This window comes from Idiotropiscis lumnitzeri, chromosome 14 (genome assembly GCF_059441095.1).
Source record: "Idiotropiscis lumnitzeri isolate Australia: NSW breed Sydney's pygmy pipehorse chromosome 14, RoL_Ilum_1.0, whole genome shotgun sequence".
Lineage (NCBI taxonomy): Eukaryota > Metazoa > Chordata > Actinopteri > Syngnathiformes > Syngnathidae > Idiotropiscis > Idiotropiscis lumnitzeri.
In genome coordinates, this window is record NC_142404.1 from 13,891,833 (window position 1) to 13,917,321 (window position 25,489).

Consider the following 25,489-nt stretch of genomic DNA (forward strand, 5'->3'; position numbering starts at 1 on the left):
CTTGTGCGTGTGAGTGTGGCCATGTGAATGTGCGCTGTGAACACATGCCTTGGATATGCGTGGCTCATACCTTCAAGGATGTGATCCATAGCAACAGTGTTGAAGGAGTCCGGTTCATAAAAAAAAAAAAAAAAAAGACGCCAAAAAAGAAACCAAGCTAGGAAACGGGGGGGGGGGGCAGTTTGGTTTTGTCTGAAGGGATTGTTTCCTCCTTGAAAGAGCATCGTGTCCTTTCTTGAGGCGAAGACGAACTGGGAGACAGACGGATGAAAGGAAGGAAGGATGGATGAGAAAATGTGACCACTTCTGAAGCATTGTCGACAGCCGCGCTGAATAGGCAGCGTGCCTGGCTGGAGCCACGCCTGTATTTATGATCTTCAAAGGAAGGATGGCACACACACACACACACACACACACACAAGCCACTAAATGTGATAGTCACAGGAAAACATGTGGTCGAGCAAATGTGGATACTCACAAATTTGCATACGGTTGCTGCTGTTGCATGCATGCGGTCGAATGCATGAGCACACAAGCGCGGGAATGTTCGGGTATCGGTGGCTCTGCAGTTCTGCAAGTTATTTGAAACGGGACATTTGTTTATTGCGCAAGTACAGTATGTGTACAGTATGGCAAGAAACAAAGGTCAACCCAGGGCAAGGAATCAAATTTGAATTCATGAGATTTGTCAATGCCTGACCTGCGAATCAAAAATCGATGACCTACGCACAAGCAGTCTGGGTTTTACGCGTGCAAAGTACTCACTTGACTATCTTAAAAAATGCGCATTCCATTCACAATGTTACCTAAACCTTATCACACAATAAGGTCAGACGGCAAACTATCTCGTCCCTGCGTGTCTCGCAAAATGGCTCAAAGTATCACTTCCATGAAGTCTGTTGGTTACAAAGACTAACCGCCCCCCCGCCACATTTATTTACAAGTAAGTCCAATACAAAACGGAAACAAATCTGAGACATCCAAGGTCTAATTTAGATTCGTAAAATTCCACAATCCAAAACAATGTGTTATTCATGTGTTATTACACGATAATAACACTGAGCAACAAACTCAGCAATCATGTCATTGTTATTCAAATTGTAAATTTCATGCCGCATAAATCTTCACATTTTACTTTAATATTTGAGCCTGAAAATGGATCTCAATTCATTCAACGTGTACCACTATTTCAACATGACAACCAAGCTTTCGGTGCAGCTTCAAGCCCTCCGATGTGATTTACGAGCTGTAATCTTAACAAGAGCAGGAATGCAATTTGTCCTCATGGCTCACTGATTGAGTGGAGTTGAATGAGTTTATGATTGTGCTTCTTGCGTTGGAGCAGCAAAAAAAAAAAAAAAAGTGTATGTTTGTCTGCACTGACTTCTGTAGCTAGACCCTGGGTCTCCAAAGCAATAATTACTTCTAAGATTATATACGAGAGCCTTTTCCCTCACAAAGCTGGAAGCGAGTCAAAGGAAACACTAACACCTTCATGACAAAGTTTGATTTCCTCGGTCGGCGTGTGTGTGTGCGTCTTTGCTGGAAAGTTCTATACGAGTGTCGGTTGATGTTCTATTTCAGCTCAAAAGCAAACACGGTTATGTTTGGCCGTTTGCCGTCGATGTGAATCTCTCTTTGTTGTCTGCCCTCCGTCGAGCAACATGAAACGTAGCAGCGCTGCTAAAATACTTTACGGTGTTTACGCTCGCAAATAATAAAACATAAAGTGTGTGGACCGTTCAGTCTGGCGCACAGTTCGACTCATTCAAGGGAGGTGGCCGGAGAAACTGGGGGGAGACCGCTGAATTTCAGCAGGTAAATATTTGAGGAGCTAATTTGGAGGGACTCTGTTTGCTGCTGTTAAAAAGAAGTGTGTTAAAATGTGTTATTTGTGTTTGTAGCCGCGTGTGTGTGTTTGTGTGTGTGTGTGTGTGTATCCAATTAATCTGGATTATTCCTTAAAATGATTGTTGGAGCTACTTTGAACTCATTTGTTCAGGAAAAGAGACGCCTAGACACCTAAAATTCAAATGATCAATTAAACATCCAGGCCGGCTGCTTTTACAGTCAACTGACCTTTGACCTTTTGGCATTTTCTAATAAAGTCTTCAGGTATTTTTCAGCAGTCAAGTGATCCTCTACACTTTGTGACACCCAAGGCAAGGCGTTAATGAGTTAATGCTTGTCGACCCCCCCCCTCAAGACCCCCGCAAAATAAAAATGTTGGCTAATCTTTTTCTTCCAACTGTGTGACAACAATCTGTTGAAGGCCATTTCTCTCCCGGCATGACTTTGCCCCAGTCTGCACAGCAAAAGTCTCGAAACGCGTGACTGCATGAGTTAGGTGTGGACCTTAACCCCATCAAAACCTGCCGGTTGAACTCAACCGAGATTGTGAGCCAAGCCCTCTCTCAAGTTCAACATCAATCAACTCTGACGGACGGTTTTGAGACACACGCCAACATGTTGATGAGTGTTCCCAGAAGAGACTAAACTGTTGCAGCTACTAGAGAGAAGAGGCGTCAGGATTTATTCATGACCAGGGGGACACAATTATGACTTTAATTGTTGTTGCTGTTGTTGCAACTTTCAGCTTGTCCCATCAGGGGTTGCCCCAGAGGGTCACTTTCATGATTTATTATTATTTATTCTTTTTGTTATTATTATTTTAATACAACAAAGGCCCTTCCTGATGCAACCCACCTGTTTTTTATTTATTTATTTATTTTTAAATCCAGCAACAATGGCTGAGTCGTGGCGTACCCGACAAGGGGGATTAAACCCATTGCGCTCTGCTCAAAAGGCAGCAGCACCAACACCAATAATACAATTTGGGCCAATTTGTACACGGGAGAGAAATCAGTCCATTCCTTTTCTGTAGCGCAAGTCCTCATCAGAGTTACATGCGAGCCGGAGCCAAGAGCTGACTAAGGTTAAGACTCAGGTTGACATAGAACCAGTGCCACTATGGACAATTTAGAAACCTTCAATGAACCAAACAAGGAGATTCAAACTCGGACCATCAGAACTGTGAAGCAGACATGCTTCCCCACTACCACACCATGTTGTTCCTCCACAAAGTCACTTGGTGACAAACCATAACAAGGGCACACAAAAAAAAATCACAAAGACAAAGCTGACAGTGATAAGTGGCGGCATTGAAGGACAAAGCTGATGTTTGTTGCATGCCTGCCAGTGCAGCGTGCGTGCGTGCGTGCGTGCGTGTGGACAGGATTCTCCCGTGCGCACTGTGCCCACGCCGAGGGGCGGGGTGGGTGGCAAAGCGGTGACAGATGAGGGAGAGAGGGAGAGGAGGGCAGGACTGGCAGGGTGCGGTCTGAAATGGCAACAGCACGTCGTGGATCACTCAAGTGGAGTGGATTCAAGTGGAAAGCTGCAGCCTGTTGCGCGCAGTCCTCTCTCTGGGAGCCTAAAAAAAAAAAAAAAACAACTCTCAATCCACGGAGGGATGTTGTGACACTTTTCAACGGAGCCAAAGAAGAGACAGAGAGACCACCACATTAAAAAGCGTGGACGTGCTGTTCTCTCTCTCCCGCTCTCTCTTAACCTCTCTCGTTCTCTCTCACCCACCTCATCGACTTTGAACCTGTTTGTTTAAATCCACGGACTTTACAGCCTGCGCTGTTTCTCCAAGGCAGAGCCGGCGAACTTTTTCCCCATTCAAGAGGGGATTTATCGGTGCCCAGATGCTGAGGTGCTCGCGGGAGTAGATTGATTTCTGGGACAAACTGAACGCGGCTGTCCCGGACCATGGACTGGACAGGTGAACCCGAGACGTTCTGAAGACACAAATCTCCCTCGGGAGAGTCCTCCCTCCTCCCGGGGCGATGCGGATCCCCTTCCTCCTTGTCACCACCTCTCTGTGCGCCATGGTTCTCCTCCTCCTCGCACCTGCCTCGGAGGGCTGTGGACCGGGGAGGGGGTACGGCAAGAGGCGGCTTCCGAAGAAGCTCATCCCGCTGGCCTACAAGCAGTTCAGCCCCAATGTGGCCGAGAAGACCCTGGGGGCGAGCGGACGGCCGGAGGGGAAAATTACGCGCAACTCGGAGCGCTTTAAGGAGCTGACACCCAACTACAACACGGATATCATCTTCAAGGATGAAGAGGACACGGGTGCGGACAGGCTCATGACCCAGGTGAGAATGAAGAAGTTGTGGAGGAGGAGGAAGAGGAGGAGGAGGAGGAGAGCTGGGAACTCTTTGCAGTGCTCATGTGCGGACGGAGACACGCATTTGTCCCATGCAAGTGATTTAGGTCCTGTCTGGTTAACCGTGTCTATGAATCACTTCAAAACGAGCAAACCTCACAGTCGCATCAAACTGTGTGCTCCATGTTTGCTGTCAGTTAAATATTTAAACCCCAATGATTGATTTCATTGATTCATAGCTTCACCTCCGGAGCTTTGGTTCGAGACTAAGGCGGCTGGGATTTGAAGTCAATGATGAACAGCTTTTCTGACACGCACTATAGTTTAATTGTTTCCGCCACATGTTGTGCACAAAAACATTTCCTTGTCATGCAATTTTGTCGGAGCGTTAAAACATGGACAGTGGTTGTTCTTGCTTCTGTGCTTGAATTTGATCCGTTGTTCACAAAAATGTACTTTTAAAACAATGTTACGATTTTTTTTTATGTGCCCTGTAATTACTAATGTTTTATCTTTCTTTTGCCTGTTGTACTTTGCAATTTGTTTCAGCTCTCTATGTCCATCATAATGAACTAATTTTTGCATGCAAAAAATAACAATAATTGACTGGATCTGTACCATCAAACTGCATTTTTATTTGATTTTTTTACATTTTTGTCCCAAATCGATTGTGCCGGCAGATATTGATTACAACTGCAGTGTTTCACTTTGCCTTGCCGCACAACCTTGCACTGTTTTAATGACTTTCCTAATCTCCTGTGTCCTACGACTCACAGCGCTGTAAAGACAAGTTGAACTCCCTGGCCATATCTGTGATGAACATGTGGCCCGGTGTGAAGCTGAGAGTGACGGAGGGCTGGGATGAGGACGGCCATCACTCGGAGGACTCGCTGCATTATGAGGGACGTGCTGTGGACATCACCACCTCAGACAGGTGGGCACCGAAGCAGACAATAACGATGTGTATTAACAGCGATGTCTGATTTCTTATATTAAGTCTTGGGATTGTGTTTGGGAATTAAATGTTGGAAAATTCCTCTTATTGGAAGTTTAGTGATTCACATAGATGGGCACTTCATATTTCTTTTTTTTTGGTCCGTCCTCGGTCCGCGAACTGAGCACCCTTCCGTCATCGTTCCTCTGTTACATTGTGGCGCTCAGAAGGCAGTGAGGAGGAATTGCACTTTAATTCTTGTCAGCAGAAGAACAAGCTTACAGTCATTTACTTTCACTCAATGACAGACGTAGGGAAGTCATTAGTCAGCCTGTCATGAGCAATCACGGTTTTGCATCAGAATTATTACATAACAGCAAACTGAATTAAATACTAGCAAAAATGAAACAACTAAAACAAGGACTAATGAAATATAATTGATGCAAAATATCAATTTTAAAATGCTATTTACATCCTTAGTGGTGCAAAACATGCCTATTTTGGCTCTCAATTGCTTCTTCACAAAGCCACACTTTCTTGTTTATGCTCTCTCTCTCTCTCTCTCTCTTTATCTTTCTCTGTCTCTCTCTCTCTTCCTATCAAATGAACTCCCAGTTCAAGAGCCAGTACACGCAACAGCGTTACAATATTTCATTCTGTCAAATATTTGAATCTATACACACGGTACTTGACCCATTTAAGGACGGTTAAAGAGTGCGACAAAAATATTTCCGATGAAAGGTGTTTCTTGAATTGATGCTTGATGAAGCGAGCCACAGCAATGACATCATGTTCACGTTCACAGAGACAGAAACAAGTATGCCATGTTGTCGCGGCTTGCTGTCGAAGCTGGATTTGACTGGGTCTACTATGAGTCCAAAGCCCACATTCATTGTAGCGTCAAGTCAGGTAAGCAAGAAAACTATTGTGTATGATTGAAATGTTTTGTTGACATCTACCCAAAGCCGTCATAAATTTGGAATTTAAAAAAAAATTTTTTGGTATACTTTTTTTGCGGATTATTTCGAAGCGGAACACTTAGACACCAATCTGATAATCGTTAAAGTACTGGTTGTATTTTTGAAAAAAATCACAAATCATCTTTGGACTTGAGAGCTCACAATAGTTGAAGACATTCCATTGCATATTCTGAGTGCTGAGAACTTTTCGAGGCCCAATGTCTGGTACCACCAGTTATGTGATGCCAAGCTACATTCTAGCGGTCCATTCAAGTAAGTAGGCTGTGAGATGATTAACTCTCTCTTTGTTTTGCCGTTGCGTTTCCCTCCGTAGGTTTTTTTCTCAGATCTCTTATCTGAGCCTTATCACCTTCCTTGCTTGCCGACCTCCTTTTTCCTGCGAGCCACATACACACCTTTGGCAAATATTTGTCCGCCTTAAGACATACTTAAGACACCCACATACGTAAATCAAGTGCGGATTGGATTCAAATCAGTCAAGCGAAGGGATTTGATTTGATTGCGGAAAATGGGTGACAAAAGTTAATTTCTATCGGGTTTATCATTTTTTCAAGCTCGGCTGTGCTCACCTTTCACATGCTTATTTTTTTTTTTTCCAAACGTACGTTCCTGTCTGTTTGACCCCAGGCCATGCTTAGATACAATCAGCTGGTTATCCATTACCTCTCGCCGACTACCTCCTCTTGCCACCTCGTCTCACTGTGTCTTAAAGAGCCGCCGTTTGCAGAAGTACTCGGCGACAAGGAAGTAAACCCCCCATTTCACGAGTCACTCCAGAACAAAAAAAAAAAAAGAAGAATCATCAATGATTTTTTTTTTTTAATCTGTTTTCTTGAATCTCACCAATTAAACAATGTAATATCTTCCGTTTGCTTGTGAGACTTAACATTTCCGTTTACTATTTCCGATGTGAACGACTGAGATCATCTTGGACTTTAGTCCGTGTCAAAGTCGAGCTTGATTTATGGCGCACTGCGAGTCTGTTTTACTATATGTGGAAGTTCAAGTGTGATTTTATTTTTGTCATTTCCACACCAACAAAGTAAACGCATTCATATGATCAAACTTGCATCTTGATTTTTCTTTTCCTCCCATCTCCATTTTACAGAACATTCTGTCGCGGCCAAAACTGGTGGTTGTTTCCCAGGCGATGCTCAAGTCACCCTTGAGGGCGGAGTCACCAAACAGATGCGTGACCTTCACCTTGGCGACCGTGTTTTGGCTTCCTCGTCGGCTGACGGCCACGCTTCGCTCCTCTACAGCCCGGTGTTATCCTTTTTGGATCTCCAGACGAACGCCACAAAGATCTTCACCCTCATCCGAACCAACACTGGACTTAATATAACGCTCACGCCGGCGCATCTCATCTTTGTCACAGACTGTGCGGGCGGACTCAGCAACGATGGAGTGAGGACAACTTTTGCCAGTGAGGTGAAGCCGGGTCAGTGTGTTCTGACCTCGCAAGGAACAGAGGCAACTCGAGCTGTCGTGACTTTTGTCGAGGAGAGGCCGAGCGCTGGGTTGTATGCCCCGCTGACCCAGCACGGGTCTATCGTAGTGAACAGCGTTCTGGCTTCCTGTTACGCTGCTGTGGACAATCATCATTTGGCCCACTGGGTTCTAGCCCCGCTACGTTTCGTCCGCACCCTCATGGGTCCTGCGGAACGACAAACTGATGGAGTGCACTGGTACCCCCGGCTCCTACTGAGGGTTGGGGAAGTGCTGCTGGGCCCCAAGCACTTCCATCCTTTGGGAACGGAGCGAGGACTCTGACAGATGATCCAATATAATGACGTCAGCTTGTATTTAAGAACATCACTTGACTGGGCAGAACTTTCCATAAAAATAGAAAAAGAAAATGGTCGATCTCATAGATGTGTTGTTTTACTCACTCCTTTTGTCACACACAAATAGAGAGAATGAATTGGGATTTCAATTTTTTTTGGGGGGTCATTTTAGATATTAATTCAGGTGTCCAAGCTACACCGGGGCTAAGGGGGGGGTCTATAGCCCCCAACAGAAATCTGCATAGCCCCTTCTGGCATTTACTCATTCACGACTAGTCCAGCATGAAAATAATAACGCACTTTCTGACTTCTATATCCGTCAATGATCGTGAATGAGTTAATTTGATATTCTAAAATATATTTTCTCAGCCGTCAAATGTATTGGTGAAGCCCCCCCCCCTGTCCCCCTCCTCCCATTAACCCCCGGGAGGGGAAACAAAAATCCTGGAATTGTCCCTGACAATAAATCACAAATTAGTTGGTTACTTGGTTATCACCCGCAAAACTGCCACATAGAATGTGGATCAAAGAGTTGTGACACATCTTGAGCAAGTAAATAATAATTGTGGATAGCAGTACAATTGTGGTCTAGCGTGTCTGAGGGTCTGTGAAGATCTGAAGGCATGATTGAATGAGTTTGATGTGGAGGGACTTTATAGTTCTTAACCCCATCAGAGACACAAACCGGCAGCCAGGGCCTTCTCTCAGCATCTCAAATTGTTGTTGTGGATGAGTGGACAAAAAAAAAAATAAAAATAATTCAACAGACGCACTCCAAAATCCTATGCTATGAATGCCAACCTTACTGCGTATGGAGTAAGAACCCCCCACGCCCCCCCCTTTTGGGGTTTTGCCTGTTATTCAGTTTTACTTTCGAGCACCTTAGCAATCTGATGTGTATTTGTCGCATTTTACGAACAGAACAGTCAATAATTTGTTTCCTCCTTTATTTCTACCGTTTTCGTCTTCAAAATGAAATGTAGTGATACGAACAGTATATGTTAAAATATGAGTATACATTTTGAGAGTCCGTAGTTAATGCCAAAATGAATTTGAGGGGAAAGAAAGAGACAAGCAGCGTGGGGGAAGAACATCCGTAAATGTTTAACTGAGCAGAATTGAAAGTAATTGCACATCAAGTTTACTCAATTTACTGACTCATGACTTCCCTTCGCTTTTTTTTTTTTTTTAAAGAACAATTAACAACAACTGTTCACACACCGAATCAATCAAAATTGAATTCTATTTTCGTAATAGTGTCACAGTTGATTGCTCATTGATTGTATCATTTGCGTTGTCGGGTCCAGATTGTCATATCCAATGGAAACCACAAGGGGGTCGAGCACATGACCTTGTGGTGCTCCAATGTTGAGATTCCGATGACGAATCAAAGCTTTACTATGTCTTGGTTTACAGGCCACTGATAGTTTCTTAACACATTCACTGCCATTGACGGCTAAAGACGTCAAAGATCCATTTCATTTACTCGGCAGGTAGCGAATGATTGAATGACTTGAAAGATAATTTTGGTGGTGGTCCTGTCCTGAAGCAGAAGTCATTTTGTCTGCTGTCCTGAGGACATTCAGTTTTATTTCCAGTTTTATCGTATATTGCAGTGCAGGTTTTGCTCCTGGAAGTCGTTGATGAATTTAAATTGGTGCTGTCCATAAACGTCAGGGATATTGATAAAATTCAGTTCTTATTTGTTCTCTCCATCTGGGTTTGATCCTTTCAGCCATTTTGGCTATTTTCTCTTGTAACTTTATTAAAAAATATATGTGTCATGTTAGTTGGCCCTACAAAGTATTGTTAGATTTAGCTAAGGGGAATTCGGACTGTCCAACATGAGAGAATAATCTGGAATTGCTAAAAAAGTTACAAAGAGGTGTTGATCATCTGCATCATCCTTATATCAGGTTGTAATATATATATATTTTTTATTGTTATGAGTCTCAGTTTTCGGGTCAGTAGTATCCGCCTAAATACACTTGACTCAGGCTGTATGAAACTACTGTTTATACATTCTGCTCCATAGCCGTTATGTTCTAGTTTCCTGTATTTGATGACGTTTCTTTGCATGCCCATGTTCAATCCATCCATAGAGTTCAAAGCACATTGTATAAATTGCAAACTATTTTCGAACTAGCCTTTAATGCCAATGCTTGCTGGAGATTGCGATTATGAAGAAACTCGGAGGCACTACGGTTTCCCGTGTACTCAACAGATTTTGTCAAATATGTATATGAAGCTATTTTCTGAGAAATTATTTAAAGATCTATTTTTAAGAATATTAATGTTAATGTATTTTACGGGGCAACGTTGTGCATTTTTTTTTTTATATGGAACATAAAGTTGTTTTTATGACAAACAAGAACTTGTTTTCTTTCCAGGCAAAATGAAATTAAGCGATAAAACATGAAAGAAATCACTATGGATAATTTTATGTGATAGCACAGCACAGGTAATATGCTTGTTAATATTTGTCTTGACACTTTAAAAGCACAACGGGTTAAGAAATGAGCATGTGATGTTATCATGAGGTGACGTCAGGGTGGGCTCATGGTTGGTTCCAGTACCACGGACAGCAATTCGGATTGTGTTTTCTTCTTCTCATACATTGTGTACTTTTAGAAAGAGCGCACCCTGCTGATGGAAGCGATCATTGCATATATTACAGTATATTAATATGTATTGAAGCAACCAGCAGGGGGTGCTGCAATCTAAACCCTTAAAAAAAAAATCAAAGCTTGCTCCAAATAAAAGACAGAAAGTCAAAAATGATGGAGATTTGGAAGTCCTTCTTTTTAATATTGTTCGGGTTGGTAAGGAAGATATATATTTTTTTCATTTTTATGATGTTTTTATCCCATATGTAAGACTTGCTTTAAGACAAACAGAGAACCAAAATGATGCGGAATAAATTAAAAAAAAAAAAAAAAAGCCATTGTTCTCAAAAGTGGAGAGTTACACATGCAAAGTGAGGCAAACCTCACATGGTCGAATCGCTGATCATTAAAAAAAAATAAAAAATAGTCAATCTCTATTCGTCTTGCCTCCATATAATCACAATTGAATCTCTTTGGAACATAAAACACTGGCAACATTTTGAGGCAAGATTGATGGAAAAAAAAAACTCAAGAATGTGGAAAGATCCAATAAAAATCTGCTAAAAAAAACCAAAAAAAAAAAGCCTCTTTATAAAAATAAATAATTAAATAAAAATAAATACAACTTTTGGTGGGGAAAACCTCAAAGGTAATCCCGGTCGCATCGTCTTAAACGGAAGGTCTTCACACAACAACACATGGGAAGTCAGCATGCTCACATCAAAAAACTCACCTACACATATGAATGTCTTTATAGAATATGTAGCTGTCATCACTTGGCAGAAAATACACAACAAATGCACAATTACATCTGGAACCTGTAATACCAGCCAGCGCAAATTTGTTCATCCCGTCTGAAATCCTTCCCGGGGGTTTCGCCCCACGACATTAGCCAATAAATAAAGAATTGGTGTTCCAAAACACACACGCGCATACACGCACCTCACTCTCACTTTAACATGTAAATACGAATCCATGTGGTGTCTGTGGATGTGTTTGGACTATGTTAAGAGCGGAGAACCTGACGTAAGTACAAAAACACTCTGTCGCATCCTCAGTTGGCAAATATGGTGAGCGCTATATCGGCGAGATCATCATTGCTTGGCAGCACACAAAAATAAAACAAGTCGCTCTGGTGCATATTTGGAAAACGTTTGCATGTGTCGGCAAAGTCGTTTTGATGAACGTTACGAGGAGCTGATGTCATCACGCCTTTTAAAAGTGAATGAAGCTGGCTCAGTTAGAATATGTTCGATTTCGGATGTCCGCCTAACGATTATCGTACCGGTCGCTAGCTTCTCGTCGGTGCCGTTTGCCGGGAAACTTTTAGGAAGTCGGACTTTGTTCAGTGTTGATAGTTGAATGCGTAATAACTTGGCTAACAACCAAACAATCAGTAGGAATAAAGATTGAAGATGTAACGACTGTTACAGCTGCCCAAGACTTAATTTACCGATTTCTGATCTGTAGACAACAAATGATCACCCGACCTGAATATTTCGAAATCACTTGCTACATGTGACCAAATCTGAGATTTCGTTCCTGTGTTCTCTGTTCAGCAATCATGAGTTGGAGAGTTTGGTGATGATTTAGAGTGTATGGACATGTAATGGTTGATTTAAGTTAAGCAATCACAGAGCGAGCCACATCTGTAGTTATCCTGCGTGAGGTTCGGATTCTCATAGCGGTCCAAGTCGACGATCACGCTGGAAGTCGGGTATGTGGCCCCTTCGGAATTTCGCGTTTGCAGGAATTTCCAACTTCTCAGTATGTGGAACTGCAATTTCAGTTCTGGGTCAAAAGTCCATGTAATTAGAATCGGACAAGAAGTGAGGACGATAGCGGGGAAAAAGGGTGGAGGAAAAATAGTCGAGGTGACAATGAAACGTTTACAGCCTCTGGGTGAAATTTTCAGGGAATACTCCTTGAGTGCCGTTTTCTTTTTTCTGCTTCCAGTCATCTTCTTTCATCCCCATCAGCCAGCCGTCATCCTAAACGCACACAAAGCCGGACGTGACTTGTCATATTGTCTTTTGTGATGCAAGCATGTGAGAATGTGCGTGCGTGTACCTGTTCGTCTGGATTGTCAAAAGTTATAACCAGCACCACGTCGCCTGCCTTCATTTCAAGTTCATCTGTGTCGTTTGCGGCGTAATCGTGCATCACTTGGACCTTTATTGGTTAGAAATGGTAGAAAAGGTTAGATCAGATATGGGCAACTTAAATGCTGGTGGCGGCCACAGCAAACCAACATTAACTGCATTTTGTGCATTTTTCTTTTTTTTTTTCCACAAAAATCAACTTACCACGCTGAGCCATATTGGCCATCTAGTGGTGAATGGTGTCATTACAGCTTAAAACTGCAGTCACTGCATATTCGCTAATTTATTTATTTATTTATTTATTTATTTGTTTGTTTATTTATTTTTCTTTTTTCCGGGATTTATTTCCCCACATCCCTCATTTTCTTGCAGAAAACAAATATATTGAATGTTTCGCATAGTTTTTTGGGGAAGAATTTTGTGAGGTTTCTGGGAAAAAAAAAAAATCAAAATGAAACACTCTCATTCAAGGTCAAGTGTTACCTTAAACAGGAAACCAGGGGGCATGTCAGGTGACTCTGCCTTTACTTCTGTAGGTTCTTCATTTACTGCAGGTGTCTAGATGGGAAAAAAAATGTAATCGGAGAAATGAAGTCCCATTAAACTCATCGTCATATTTTTACTCACATCATTTGTTGATGTTTCTTCTGCTGCTTCGACTGTTTCTGCTTCAGGAGCTGCTTCGGGAGTTGTTTCAGATTCACCCTGAGACCACAAATACACCAGCAGAAAATTTGAGGCAGACACTACGCATGATTTAAAACTATGAATAATTGAGAGGGTGTGAAATTGACACGCTACAGGACAGACAACAACGAAAGCGGCGCTATGACAACACGGCCAGTCAGGTTGCATATTCACCTTCGGTACGTCTAGACTGCGGTAACTAAGTATTAATTACGTGAACCGAAATCACCTCTAGGCTCCACAACTTGACCTGAGAGGGGGAAAAAACTGGATGCATCCATTCTGTCGGTCCCGATGCATCACCGCCATCATACGAAGTCTCCTTCGTTGAGACTTAATTCACAATCTATTTTCTTTATCATGTCAGCATCTCAAGTTCAAATCTCCTTAAAAGTTGATGCATCCACCCTTCTCATCCAGATGCATCTTCTCGGTTACCTGATCCTCTTCATGAGCAGCAATAGGAGGACCTTCTTCTTCACATGCGTCAACTGAAGCCTCAGCAGGACTTGCGGCGTCCTCGGCGTCCTCGGCGTCCTCGGCGTCCTCGGCATCCTCGGCGTCCACTACGTCCGGCGTGTTGTCGGCCTCCACCGGATTCTCCTGAGCTTCGGGCGCGCATTCGTCATAAACCTGCTGGGTTTCATCATCTCCCCAATCCTCGTTGGCGTCATAGTGAACTTCTTGGGTATCGTCGTCCCCCCAGCCCTCTGTGACAGCCGCTATGGGGTCATAGCGGGCGGGCGGCGTATCGTCATCCCCCCAGGCCTCCGCAGCAGCCGCCACAGGGTCATAGTGCTTCTTGGGAGGCTCTTCTTGCGCACCGCCGACCTCTGGCTGAGGGGCAGGGGTTAGGTTTCAAGGGGTCAGAGTTCATAAGACATGTTTTACCTCATGACTGGGTTGGTAAATCATTGGGGAAAATGTGGAGGGACGATTAAGTACATTTTGAGGGAAGACACAGCTAAAGATTCAGAATTTCAAAGAGCGATATTTCCAGGGCGTGGGGTTTTTACTGAGGATTTTAATTGGGATTGGATGGCGAACTCCCACTTTTGGCTCATGCAATGACACAATTTAACTCATCAAGAAAGTTGGTATTTTATCTTTTTAAATACCAGCATGATAACGTAAACAGTGGATTTATTATTTTTATTTTAATTTAGGTTTTATTATCTTAATTAAATAAAATTTAATAAATTAATAAAATGTAATAAAAATATTTTATTAGTGTAACATTGAAGTTTCATAAAAAAATAAAACATGTACTTCAGTAATGATTTATTTAATCTATTAAAAGTTGTTATTTTTATTTTAATTTAGGTTTTATTTTGTTAATTAAATAAAATTGAATACATTAATGAATAACATTTAATACAAATGTTTTATTAGTGTAACATTGTGCAAAGTCTAATCACAAAAAATAAAATAAAACTTCAATAATGATTCAATTTAATCCATTAAAATTAATTTACGTAATTTACTTAAATGTTCAATACAAGTGAAAAAAAAGTTTGGGGTTTTCACAGAATAAACAGACCGAATAACACACTGCGAGAATCACTGATCAAAAATAATTGTAGGATTTTTGCATTAAATTCACTGTGGCTGAAATAGTGCATTTACCCAAAAGTGAAGTGTCTAATAATCACAGAATCTATTCAATAACAAAGGTAAAGGTTGCAAAATCATAGTTTGATCATTTTCAGGCGTCAAATTAAGGTGAGCGCTTTAAAAAAAAAAAAAAAAGTCGTACTTGGATGCAGCATATTTTCAAAATTTAAAAGCAAACTGCAACTTATTAACGGTCACAATGGACAGACATGCAACAGCCCCGCACCTGATTCATCATCAACATCATCATTGTATTAAACAATTGAAGGCAATTTGGGGAAAATAATAATAAACCTTCTCCGGGAAGGGGGAAAAAAATTGTTTAAAAAAAAAAAATAACGACATTCAAGAGGGATGACGGTCAAAGGTATTAAGGAAGCCATTTCCATCAGAAGACTGACGTGAGCTCTTCTGTGTTTAGTTGGCGAGTATGGCTTCTAATCACAGAGCGATGGTCACAAGGCAGAGAGGGGAGGGTTGGGTGCTTATCCTTGTAAGAGCAAAAGTGTCATTCCATTCTCAAGTAGCGCTCTTTGCCTCACGCTGTAATTGCAGCAATGAACCGGCTTGTCTTGGAGACACAGCTCTCTTACAGTGATGAACGAAAAGGTTAGTTCACGGATGCCACTGTGCAAGCGAGGCTAAGTGAAGTTGCCCAGTTTTGTTTTTTTTATAGCCTTCAGAAGGTAAAGATGAGCAACTTCAATCATTTATTCCCTGTGTGTTACATGGCATGTTGAGGAGACGTGTTCTGTCAGTGTAACATACAGGGATAGATGAATAAAAAAAAAAAAAAAAAGGGTCAATTCAGTTTCAAATATTTACATAAATTCATTTAAAGTTAAACGGGTGACAAAGGAACATTTTGTCACCCGTCAAGTGTCGTTAGATTCAATTTAAAAATAGCATAGCATTTTTGAAAAAGAATTGACTGAATCTTATTCCCACGTTCGGTTTGTGCTATGTAAACATTTGTTAGCGGCAAGACATCAAAACATTGCAGACATGAGAACAATGCACAAAGAGATTAGGGACATGTGGAATATTTTTGGAGGAAAGAAGCCATGAAAGAAGTCTCGCTAATGGCGACATGAAACAATGTTGAATGTTTACACAATGGTATGTAAATAATGACGATGATCAGAATTTTTTTATTTTATTTTTTTTTGCGTTAATTATTGCTTAGCTTACCCAGGAGTCCCAGTTTGCTGGCTGTGAAGGGCAAAAATAATAGCATGAGGAAAAAGCACTTTACAAATCTGTGTTTTAAAGCCTGCTGGTTTAATATTTCGCTTTAAAGCAAAATGACCATAAATAAAATTGCGCGAGTCCAGAAGGTATCAAGTATTAGATATTACCGTTGTATGACATTTACTGTATGTAAATGTCACACTGTCGCCTTGCATAAATGTCAACTTGCCCAGTAAATTATTTTAACCAGTAGAATGGAGTACCCCAAGCGGTCAATACGCTGAATGCAATTGCGGCTCCCCCTGTTGATTACAGAACCATGTCGATCAATCAATAGCTCACTTCAAACAACAATTCAAACAGAGCATAATTGTCTGTGTAAAGACTCGGATAGTCCCGATGGCGGGGCCAGTAAAATAATAAAAATTAAAAAAAAAAAAAAAAAAAAAGCCACATTGTGAGAGATGTCTCTGTTCTAACACGGGCAGCTTTAAAAAAAAAAAAAAAAAAAAAAGTTAGCGCCAGCAACACCTCAAACAATGACGTCTTTTTTTGTCATTTTTATCCACACCCACAATTTTGTACAAGCACGTGATCATCATTTTTCTTATCTGAATCCTGATTTTGAGAATTGCATAGAAACCTTGCACCTCAACGATTTCATAAGAGTGAGTTAAGAGCTCCAGAACATATCCATGCCATAAAGTCTTCACATCTGTGAGCCCGTGAAGGCTTTTGTTGTTCCCGTTGAAGGCGTCCAGGCCCAAGTTCAATAAGCTGCTGGCTACGGTACTATCAAACTGCTGACGACAACAGAAACACTGGCTTCCTGGCCACATTTGTGCAATTGAAAAATATCATGAAAGGGGAGAGGGGGGGGGGGGAGAAGCCCGGGAAAAAACAGGCTAGAGAGAGAGAGAAAAGTTGAAAGAGTATTCCGCTACACACACAAACCTCTGTCGGGGAGGTGACGCTTATATCAGGATTTGCTGCCGAATCAAACAGGTTGATGATATTTTCCGTTTTCATCTCTTTGGATGGGGTCACCTTGGGTGGAGGAGGCACTGCTGGTCTGAGCTAGAACAAAAGACACCAACTATTAAAACATTGGATTTAAAAAAAAAAAAAGTGCGAGGCAAGAGATAAGCAGCTACCTTTGATGGGGATTTTGGAATCGGCGGTGGTCCTCCTGGCTTGAGAGTGTGGTTTGGCTCGTCCGTGCCACTGGGTCAGTGAAAAATCGATGGCGGGGAAAGAATACAGATGACCCGGAGTGAGTGCACATAACGAATGAGGATAGCGAAGAAGGACGTTACATAAAAGTTGCAATTCATGCAGAGGTGTCATGCAAGAAAAGTGAGCCTCCATCCTTTCCTTCTGAATCCCTCTCGCGTCCCATGCAAGCAGGCTGCGTCTGTGCCTCGGTTAATCCTCACAAGAGAGCGGTAGCAGTGGCATTATTTGATAGAGAAAACATACTGTGAAAGCTGACAGAAGCCTCGGAACTGAAGATATTTAAAGAGATGGACAAGGATACGTTGGCGATGATGTTAAGTACAACCGGGAGAATCCGGTGAGATGTCACACAAGAGCTGAATTGTTTGACTTATTTAGCGGGAAAGGAAATTAAAAAAAATGTCAGGGAAAGCCTACTTGAACATCTGAAATGTATTAGGGTTTCATTAGAGGTGTGTAACTCAGGTGTGTGTTTACTCCCATTTAACATGATTACAGTTGTAAGGGGGTGTGCACACTTGTGCAACCACATTATTTCAGTTCTTTTTAATTCCCCTTCTTGAAAATATTGACACAAAAATCAATCGACTTGGACGGGTTGAAAGTCACATGAATTATGGGAAAGGTTTTGAAATTATTGATTTTAGACTCGGGCATTTGAACAGGGGTGTGTAGACTTTTTATACCCACTGTTTGTTCCAACAACTTTGATTAGGAAATTCCAGTGGTGGACGGTAAAGACCTTCAAGTCCTCCTCTGCTGGCCTAATATAATCAAAAAACATTTTATCCAATCAGAATTCAGCTAGCCAGTGTTGCCAGGCAGATTTCATAGCAGCAGTGGCACGGACTATTCCTCGTCACCTTCTAGTTTTAGTCTTAGTAAGCGGCAGAGGTTTTGACACAGCTCTTGAATTGAATCTCCGTACCCAATGAAATTTCCACAACAAACTTTTCCAAATTGACTTCATAATCCACATCAAGCTTCACTTTTAAGGAGATTCAACGTGATGATGACTTTGAATTGTTGGCGTTAAAGCATTACAGTCATGTTTTTGCCCATCTCTTTCATATCCGCAGCTCGGAGAGCGCGACGCTCTTTCCAGACACTTGCACAAGCAAGCACCGCGAATGCTCTCAAACCTGCAAACGGACTGACATACGGACAACCGGACAGACAGACCAACATTTGCGTGGCCGTGGTTTCACCACGCCCCTCGCTGATTACCTCCTATTTGCTCCTGACGATAAGGCGCCGCGGTTACCTGTCTTTCTGCAATGGAGGTTGAGGGGTGGCTTCAGATTAATGAACGGCATTTGAGTTGTGTGGAAATGTCATTTTGCTTTAGTTCAAATAAAGAGACAAATCTTCCTTTCTTCTTTTGCAAAACTTTACAATTTATCCCATTTCAGTTTGAGTCATTGGGAAGGAAATCAACGGCTGCAATTGACAAACTTGCTCACTAACCTGCTTGTGTCTGTCTGTTCGAGTTTCTCCAACACGTCATATAAATCCTGATCCAGCTGTCGGCAGCGGGGAAGGCAAAAAGGCATTAGAGCAATAATTTCAAATCTCAGGATGAGTCAGCAATAGACACGACACTGGAGAAAAGTGTTGGAACACAAAGTTATTCATTCTTCCAATCTTTTTTGGAGACTTTTTTTTTTTTAATCATCAAGAATATTTGTGAGTTTCGGAACATGTGTCGGATGGGGTTGAGGTCAGTGTTTGTTATTTCTTCCTCCCCAAACTCTTCCAAATAATTCCTTGACGGGCCTTGATTTTCCCAAATTATTCTCATCAAATTTGAAACCGAGGAAGAAACGAAGGGGTCTAGAAAAGTCCAAGACCAATTCAATAAATGATCACGTGTGTCAATATTTGACTCTCACTGTCGTGTCTCTTTTGTTTCCAACAACTCACCCGGCTAATTTCTTTGTGAAACTTTTCCTCGAAACCAGCGAGACTCTGGAAGGTGCTGACATAAAACCCAACACGACTGGAAAACAACGCCAAAAAGTGGAAAAAGACGAATATTCACGACATTTGAAGATTTGATTTGTTCAGTGCAATACAATTCCTTGCATTGATTTAATAACATTTACCAACTGAGACTAAAATTAATTCAATCCATTCACCTATGTTCCCTTATCATTTTTATCTTATGAACACACACAAAATTTTTTTTTAAATGCACTCAGGGTATCAGGTTGTGAACTTGACGGAAAATATTTATATCATTTAAATAGCGAATAAGACCTCACCTGTTCCAGAGTGAAGGTAACTCCTCCTGTAAGTCAATATTGATCTCCTCAAACACCTTCTGTGCTCTCTCCAACTCTTCCTCCGCCTGAAAAAAAACAAAAACTGGGTTGATTTCTTATTATTGCTTTCTTGCTTATGTCAGAGATGACAGAAATGAATGATATGTGCGTGTCCACCATTAAGAGTTTGGCATACCTGGCTTCTGGACAAGCTACTCTGGGCAACATTGTGTGCGGACAGAATCCCTTGAGCCCAGCCGGGCGTTGCCCTCTCCAACAATGAGGACGGCTAAAAAGGCCACACACACACGTTAACGTATCATTGATGGACGACTCACCTCATAAGTAGTATCTCGGTTATATTACCTTGGTGATTTTAATACCACCATCCTTTTTCTTGGTCTTATGTGTGGTGGCGTAATTGTGTCTGGCACTGTCGTAATCCACCAACTTTCTGTCCCGCTTGGCAATACGAGCCTGAACGACAATGTAATAAAGGGAAGTTTTTGGGGAATTGGTATTAAGAGGTCGATGAGACGATGGCGGCTAACCTTAATATCAGGAAACTGCCCCAAATAGGTATCCATGGATATGAGAGCATGATCAACCAATTTTTGATGGTAGTCAGTCCACAGCACATCGCAATCCTTGAAGATGGAAGAGCACATTGACGAGCACATGAATAAATAAATAAATAAATAAATGAATAAATAAATAAATAAATAAATAAATAAATAAATAAATGAATAAATAAATACATAAATTAATAAATAAATAAATAAATAAATATTTTAAAACCATCACTATTTTTTATGTAGTAGTCCGTTAATTAAATATGTATAAACTCAAATAAATGACTCACTCAAGTTAGGCATCTAATTTTAAGTTTCAATATTCCCAAAAACTACTCAGACAGAAGATGTGAGCGATAAGGTGTCAATTAATTGCCATGCATTCGTGTGCGTGCAGTGTGTGGGCGTTCTTTGGGCTTCAACAGTTTTGCTGAAACTATGGCGGAATATCCAAGTTAGGAAATGTAAAAAAAAAACAAAAAAAAAACGAGTACATTTGAGTCGCCTTTCGGATATGAAGGGAATTCAAACAACTAAGAGGATTCAAAAGCAACATGGGATAAGCAACATTTCTGCTTGGGTAGTAAGACTATCATCATTTTTCGAAGTTTCATTGATTGGAAAGTCCAGACAATAAAATGTCAAACCAATAAAATTGAATGTCATTGTAACACTCAATCACAATAATTCAGGCTATAGCAGCCGTGGCTAACGCCATATTGTTTACAGCGATAGTGAGGATTAGCGTGATTTGGGAAAGAGACTCGAGGGGCCGAGGGATTGTGAAGTGAGGCATTCAAATCAAATATTGCTAGCAGCTTGAAAACCACAAACTCCCCCTTTAAGGTTCCATTTGTTGTGTTACGGGCAGCAGTGTGGCGCTTCGTTATATCATACAGGTGAAATAGTCGGAAAGATCGTCTTAAAGCCAATAATATTAAATATTTCCTAGAAGCATGTGCATAATTTAATATGATCCATACAATGATGAATTAGCAAAACATGTTTTATCTAATGCGGGCAAATAAAAAAAATAATAACATGTCTGACCTCCACAATGGAATCGACTTCATTCTTGCCATACCAGTCGGGCTCATACATGTCAGCCAAGCACGCCTGTACGTTCTTCGACGACTCGTGCATGGCTGTGAAGAAGAAGCACATACACGCCATGGAGCGCATTTTCAAAAAAAAAAATTTAATTGGAACAGACTCATAGTTGTATGTTGTGCAATAAAAAAAAATCCTCATTGTCTTTCTCACCTTTCACAGCCTCCAGGTACGCTCTAAGGTCGCGCTGGAGTTTGCTCCCTTCAGCCTGAAAAATGACACATTTGAGAAGACACATCCAAACGAAGATAGACAGTCAGATCATCATATATTAAATAATAAAATCCCTTTGCGGTGCCTCTGAAAATATCATATGTGAGACTCTCACATATTGTTTGTTGAAATTGATGACTCCCTCCTCGAAAGCAACATCTTTGGTCTCATCTGCTTTTCCCAGCTTCTGCAGAACCTGCCAAAAGCAATAACACTGTCAGTAATGGCGTTTTTTTTAAGTAATCCTTACATTGACATTCACGTGAGAGAGATATAAAACAACAACCATGAATAAGACTCTCATCATCCCAATATCACTAAAATATTGGGGGGGAAAATCGTGCAGGTATACTAAAGACTGCATGATTGCCGAAGCCAGTTCATGACGCACATGGGGATCACCGTGCAAGGACGGTGCATATAAGCTTAAGTCATATAGCGCCCTCTGCCACACACACATAGCATCCCGAACATGCAATTGTCGAGGCCTCTCTCGATATGCATACAGTACACCGAGCGGCGTTTAGTACCATCGTTGTGCTTGAATTAAATGTGACAGGTTTGTCGCTGTGGAACGTATAAGTCATGAACGTCGTCACGATATTGTGCCACATGCACACGATGATGAGCGGGCCCATCTCCTTCCCCTTCATTGCTCCCCTCAATGACATTGCCTAAAATGCTCGGATATACGGGGGGGTGGGGGTGCAGCACCCGAGCCCCAAATGCACCATCATAGCTCCCCAAGCTGTGAGGCTGTCGTGATGCGACATTGCCCCTCGGTGGGGGGGGATGCGCAACTTGGCAGCTCGCTGCTTTTACAGGCCTCGCATCTTCATTTCCCCACATTGAGTCCGCAGCTCTTACCTTCTCTTGGGCTCTGGTTAGCTTCTTCTGGACGTTGCTGGCCACTTTCCCCGCAGTCAAACCTTTCCCTAAATTTAGCTCAGCCATCTTTTAGCGTGGATCAGCCTGGGGCACGCGCACGGGTGGGAAAGAAGAGCAAATAATCCAACGGTTGGACCGCTAGGGTGACCGTGTAGGAAAATGCATCAATGTCCCGATGAGAAAATACACGCGTAGAATGTTCGTGTCTCGTGAAGCTGGTGTGCTATCAATTGGATGATGCAAAGCCAGGCTGGCTGTAATTCTCGAATATTGAGCTGTTAAGCGTGCGCGTCCACGAGACGGGAGGAGGATGCTGACAGAGATGCTCTTAAAGGCACAGAGTAGGCTGTTGCGCGTACACGTGTAGTGGTGGACAAGTATGCTCAAATAACCAACATAATGTAGCAACTGAAAAAAAAGTGATTGGGGATCCAAGTATCGCCACCAGCGGCAAACAACAAAACACAGAAACGTAGTTGGCCTAAGTGTTCATTAAAGGTTATTATTATTGTAAACCTTTGAAACATTGTGGCGAGTTTGGAATATAGGAGCGTTTTGTTAAACGTACTTAACATTCAATTGAAATGTATTACACAAAAGTGATAAGAATGGAAAACTGCACTTAAAGTTGAATAAGGGTAAATGAACGGATTGAAATGAACAATTTTGTATTGCTGTTTGCGAAGCAAAATTTGCATTTTGTGCCTCATTTCACCTTCCGCTTGTAGTGGGAGGTGGAGGCTAGCTCGGTGTTACTTACAACACATCAGATAGCTAGCAACGGGCTTCGGCTTGCTACGAGCTGAACATATTGCAAAGTCACTCATAAATCAGTAATCATAGCCTCAGTGACAGCGAATATAAATTACACTTCGGACAAGTGTTGTTCTCCCAAAAGAATGCCAAGGAAATGCGGGGTAGCTAACTGAGTGATTTGAGTTGAATAATAAAAGCTATATAGAAGCGGCCAACTGGTTAGCACGATGGCCTCACGTTTTTTCATTAAATTTTATAATTCATTTTAACGCATTGCCATTCGTGGGGAAAATGTAACAAACCTATTTTGACAAAGTAAACTGTAGAAATTTTAATTTTAAAATGCACAGCGTATACAGTACGAATAATCCGAAAAAGAAATATTCCCAAATATAATTCAGAGACGCGAAAAATCTAGATTAACTGTATTTCTACATCCCTTCACTGGTTATACTTTATATAGTAGTGGACTGTTGTCAAATACAAACAAACAAAATTAAATAACAAAGTACAGCAGGAAATACATCAAAAACACAGATTTACAGACCAGGAGCAAAACAAGCAGCCACTATAATTGTAAGGCTGGCGTTACTATCCAGGCAGTTTAAAACAATAAATTAAAAAAAAAAAAACAGTGATCATGAAATATTTTTTTTCTCCTGGAGATGGCGCCACAAGCACACTAGTGGCAAATGTTTAATATTTTCTTAATCCCCGTGCTCACGCAACACACTTCAGTATAAAAGGGGGCCTAAATATGATACATACAGTGCATAGAGTATTTCTTATTCATTATTTGTTTTTACCATAAGTGGGTGTGAATTCTCTTGTCTCTCTGCAGAAGGAAGTAGAGTTAAACATCATATTTCAGACGGGTTGCTGCGCATTAGCGACGTAATTGAAGCGCTGGCTTTCAAACAATTTCCTATAATTGGATTTACTGACATTGAGTTGAAGGAAATATTTATTAGCCTTTCTCTGCTTTTGTGGGGAACTCTCCACGGTGCTGAACCAGAACACTTGCTCTTTTTATCCCGCCATATCTTGCGTGCGTGAGCCCACTCTGCCTTCCTTGCCTTCTTGCCTCCTCCCTCCTATTTCCTCACTTGCACCCTCGCCCCCAACCCTTTATCCTGCACAATAACAACATTTGGCCACGAGTCACCAAGCCTATTCGTTGCTCTCGAAATGCAATAGACCCCCGACACACACGCACACACACACGCACCCGCGCACACACTTTTGAACACCCCTCTCGTGCCGCGGAATGGTTTGGCCCGTCCTGCACGATGAGACGCTGACAACAAAGGAAGCACATAGAGAGTGCTTTAATCGGAGGGATCCTGATGTAAACACAGAAAAAACGACTGCCTTGCGGTTTTGGATCCATTTGCTGGACTATTATGGGCTGTCAATATTGCATGAGGCGGACGCACCGTTTTGGCGTGGACACACACGATATTACACGTGCGGTTGAGAGGAGTTGAGATCCGTGTGGCGTGTTCCTGGAGTTGTTCATCTCCTGTTTAGCACCATGCAGTCTAGATTGAAATGAGGTCTTTTTCGAGCAGAGCAAGAGGAGAAGAGGATGCTTCTCCTTGTGGTTCTCTTTGCACGGACAACGCAGGAAACTGTCGACTATGTTTTCTATTAGGTGAGTTTTCTTTGTTCTGACACGCAGCATGGCGAACGCAACACCAACAAGATTCCAACTGGGGCTACATTTCCTGATTTTTTTTTCTTCCAAATGACTTCCCCCAAAACAGACTCACATGCTGGTTAGCGTCCATCTTTGTTGTGATATATTTTTTGTGTGTTTCTGAAATTGAGACAGTCTGTGTCATCTATATGCTATTGTTTGCTTTCCGTTGTTGCCATTCGGGAATATTTGATTTGTTCTCAAATATAGATCCACTCCTGTCAACTGGTATCTGACAATTAATAATTAAAATGGCTAAACTCTGAATTTGATAATGATAGCCTTAGCCACACACAAACTGGACAGAGAAATTGGACAGAATGTAAACAATGGGTCGTACTATTGCACTCACCAATAATCAATCTATCTATCCATCCATCCATCCATCCATCCATCCATCCATCCATCTTTTGTTAAGGATCAGCCAATGTCTTCCAAATAATGACAAGCCCAAGGAATAATTTGCTAATCATTTTGCAACTGAGCATCCAACATACTAAAAATATACAAAAAAAAATATTTATAAAAATCATATTGGGTGGTTGGCAGGACATTGGACGCATGGTGAAAAAGTCACAGTTCTGAGGTTGGGGGTTCGAATCCAGGCTCTGGTCTTTTGTTTCCTGCCATGCTGCCAAAAAATGCTCCTTGAAGACTTGAGATTGTTCTTAGTTGCGAA

General features: G+C 41.7%; 2 protein-coding genes across 4 annotated transcripts; one reads left to right on the plus strand and one right to left on the minus strand.

Moving 5' to 3' along the window:
- The first annotated feature begins 3,328 nt into the window (after positions 1-3,328).
- LOC148323579 (indian hedgehog B protein-like) lies at positions 3,329-7,933 on the plus strand. Its single transcript, XM_088314986.1, has 4 exons — positions 3,329-4,160; positions 4,948-5,105; positions 5,911-6,014; positions 7,194-7,933. Exons 1-4 carry the CDS (start codon positions 3,852-3,854, stop codon positions 7,856-7,858), a joined length of 1,236 nt encoding a protein of 411 aa, XP_088171112.1. The 5' UTR covers positions 3,329-3,851; the 3' UTR covers positions 7,859-7,933.
- A 2,717-nt stretch (positions 7,934-10,650) lies between these two features.
- On the minus strand, positions 10,651-22,615 carry LOC148323580 (myc box-dependent-interacting protein 1-like). 3 transcript variants are annotated; one of them, XM_088315290.1, is made up of 19 exons: positions 22,335-22,615; positions 21,583-21,663; positions 21,408-21,462; positions 21,195-21,289; positions 20,124-20,219; positions 19,939-20,049; positions 19,769-19,861; positions 19,573-19,658; positions 19,232-19,307; positions 18,776-18,831; positions 18,536-18,580; positions 17,227-17,296; positions 17,027-17,149; positions 16,073-16,093; positions 13,706-14,104; positions 13,208-13,285; positions 13,064-13,138; positions 12,549-12,650; positions 10,651-12,469 (listed from the first exon to the last, which is right to left on the minus strand). In XM_088315290.1, exons 1-19 carry the CDS (start codon positions 22,419-22,421, stop codon positions 12,368-12,370), a joined length of 1,851 nt encoding a protein of 616 aa, XP_088171416.1. In that variant the 5' UTR covers positions 22,422-22,615; the 3' UTR covers positions 10,651-12,367. The 3 variants fall into 3 exon arrangements, with proteins under 3 accessions (XP_088171416.1, XP_088171418.1, XP_088171419.1); XM_088315292.1 differs by lacking the exon at positions 18,536-18,580; XM_088315293.1 differs by lacking the exon at positions 13,706-14,104.
- Positions 22,616-25,489: the final 2,874 nt, after the last annotated feature.

Excerpts from the sequence above, each read along its gene's own strand:
- LOC148323579 (XM_088314986.1), top strand. The coding sequence starts at position 3,852 with ATGCGGATCCCCTTCCTCCTTGTCACCACCTCTCTGTGCGCCATGGTT. Across the intron at positions 4,161-4,947 it reads CGGACAGGCTCATGACCCAG|CGCTGTAAAGACAAGTTGAA; the intron begins GTGAGAATGAAG and ends TACGACTCACAG. Across the intron at positions 6,015-7,193 it reads TCATTGTAGCGTCAAGTCAG|AACATTCTGTCGCGGCCAAA; the intron begins GTAAGCAAGAAA and ends TCCATTTTACAG.
- LOC148323580 (XM_088315290.1), bottom strand. The coding sequence starts at position 22,421 with ATGGCTGAGCTAAATTTAGGGAAAGGTTTGACTGCGGGGAAAGTGGCC. Across the intron at positions 16,094-17,026 it reads GCGTCACCTCCCCGACAGAG|CCAGCAAACTGGGACTCCTG; the intron begins GTTTGTGTGTGT and ends TGCCCTTCACAG. Across the intron at positions 13,139-13,207 it reads AAGAAACATCAACAAATGAT|ACACCTGCAGTAAATGAAGA; the intron begins GTGAGTAAAAAT and ends TTTCCCATCTAG.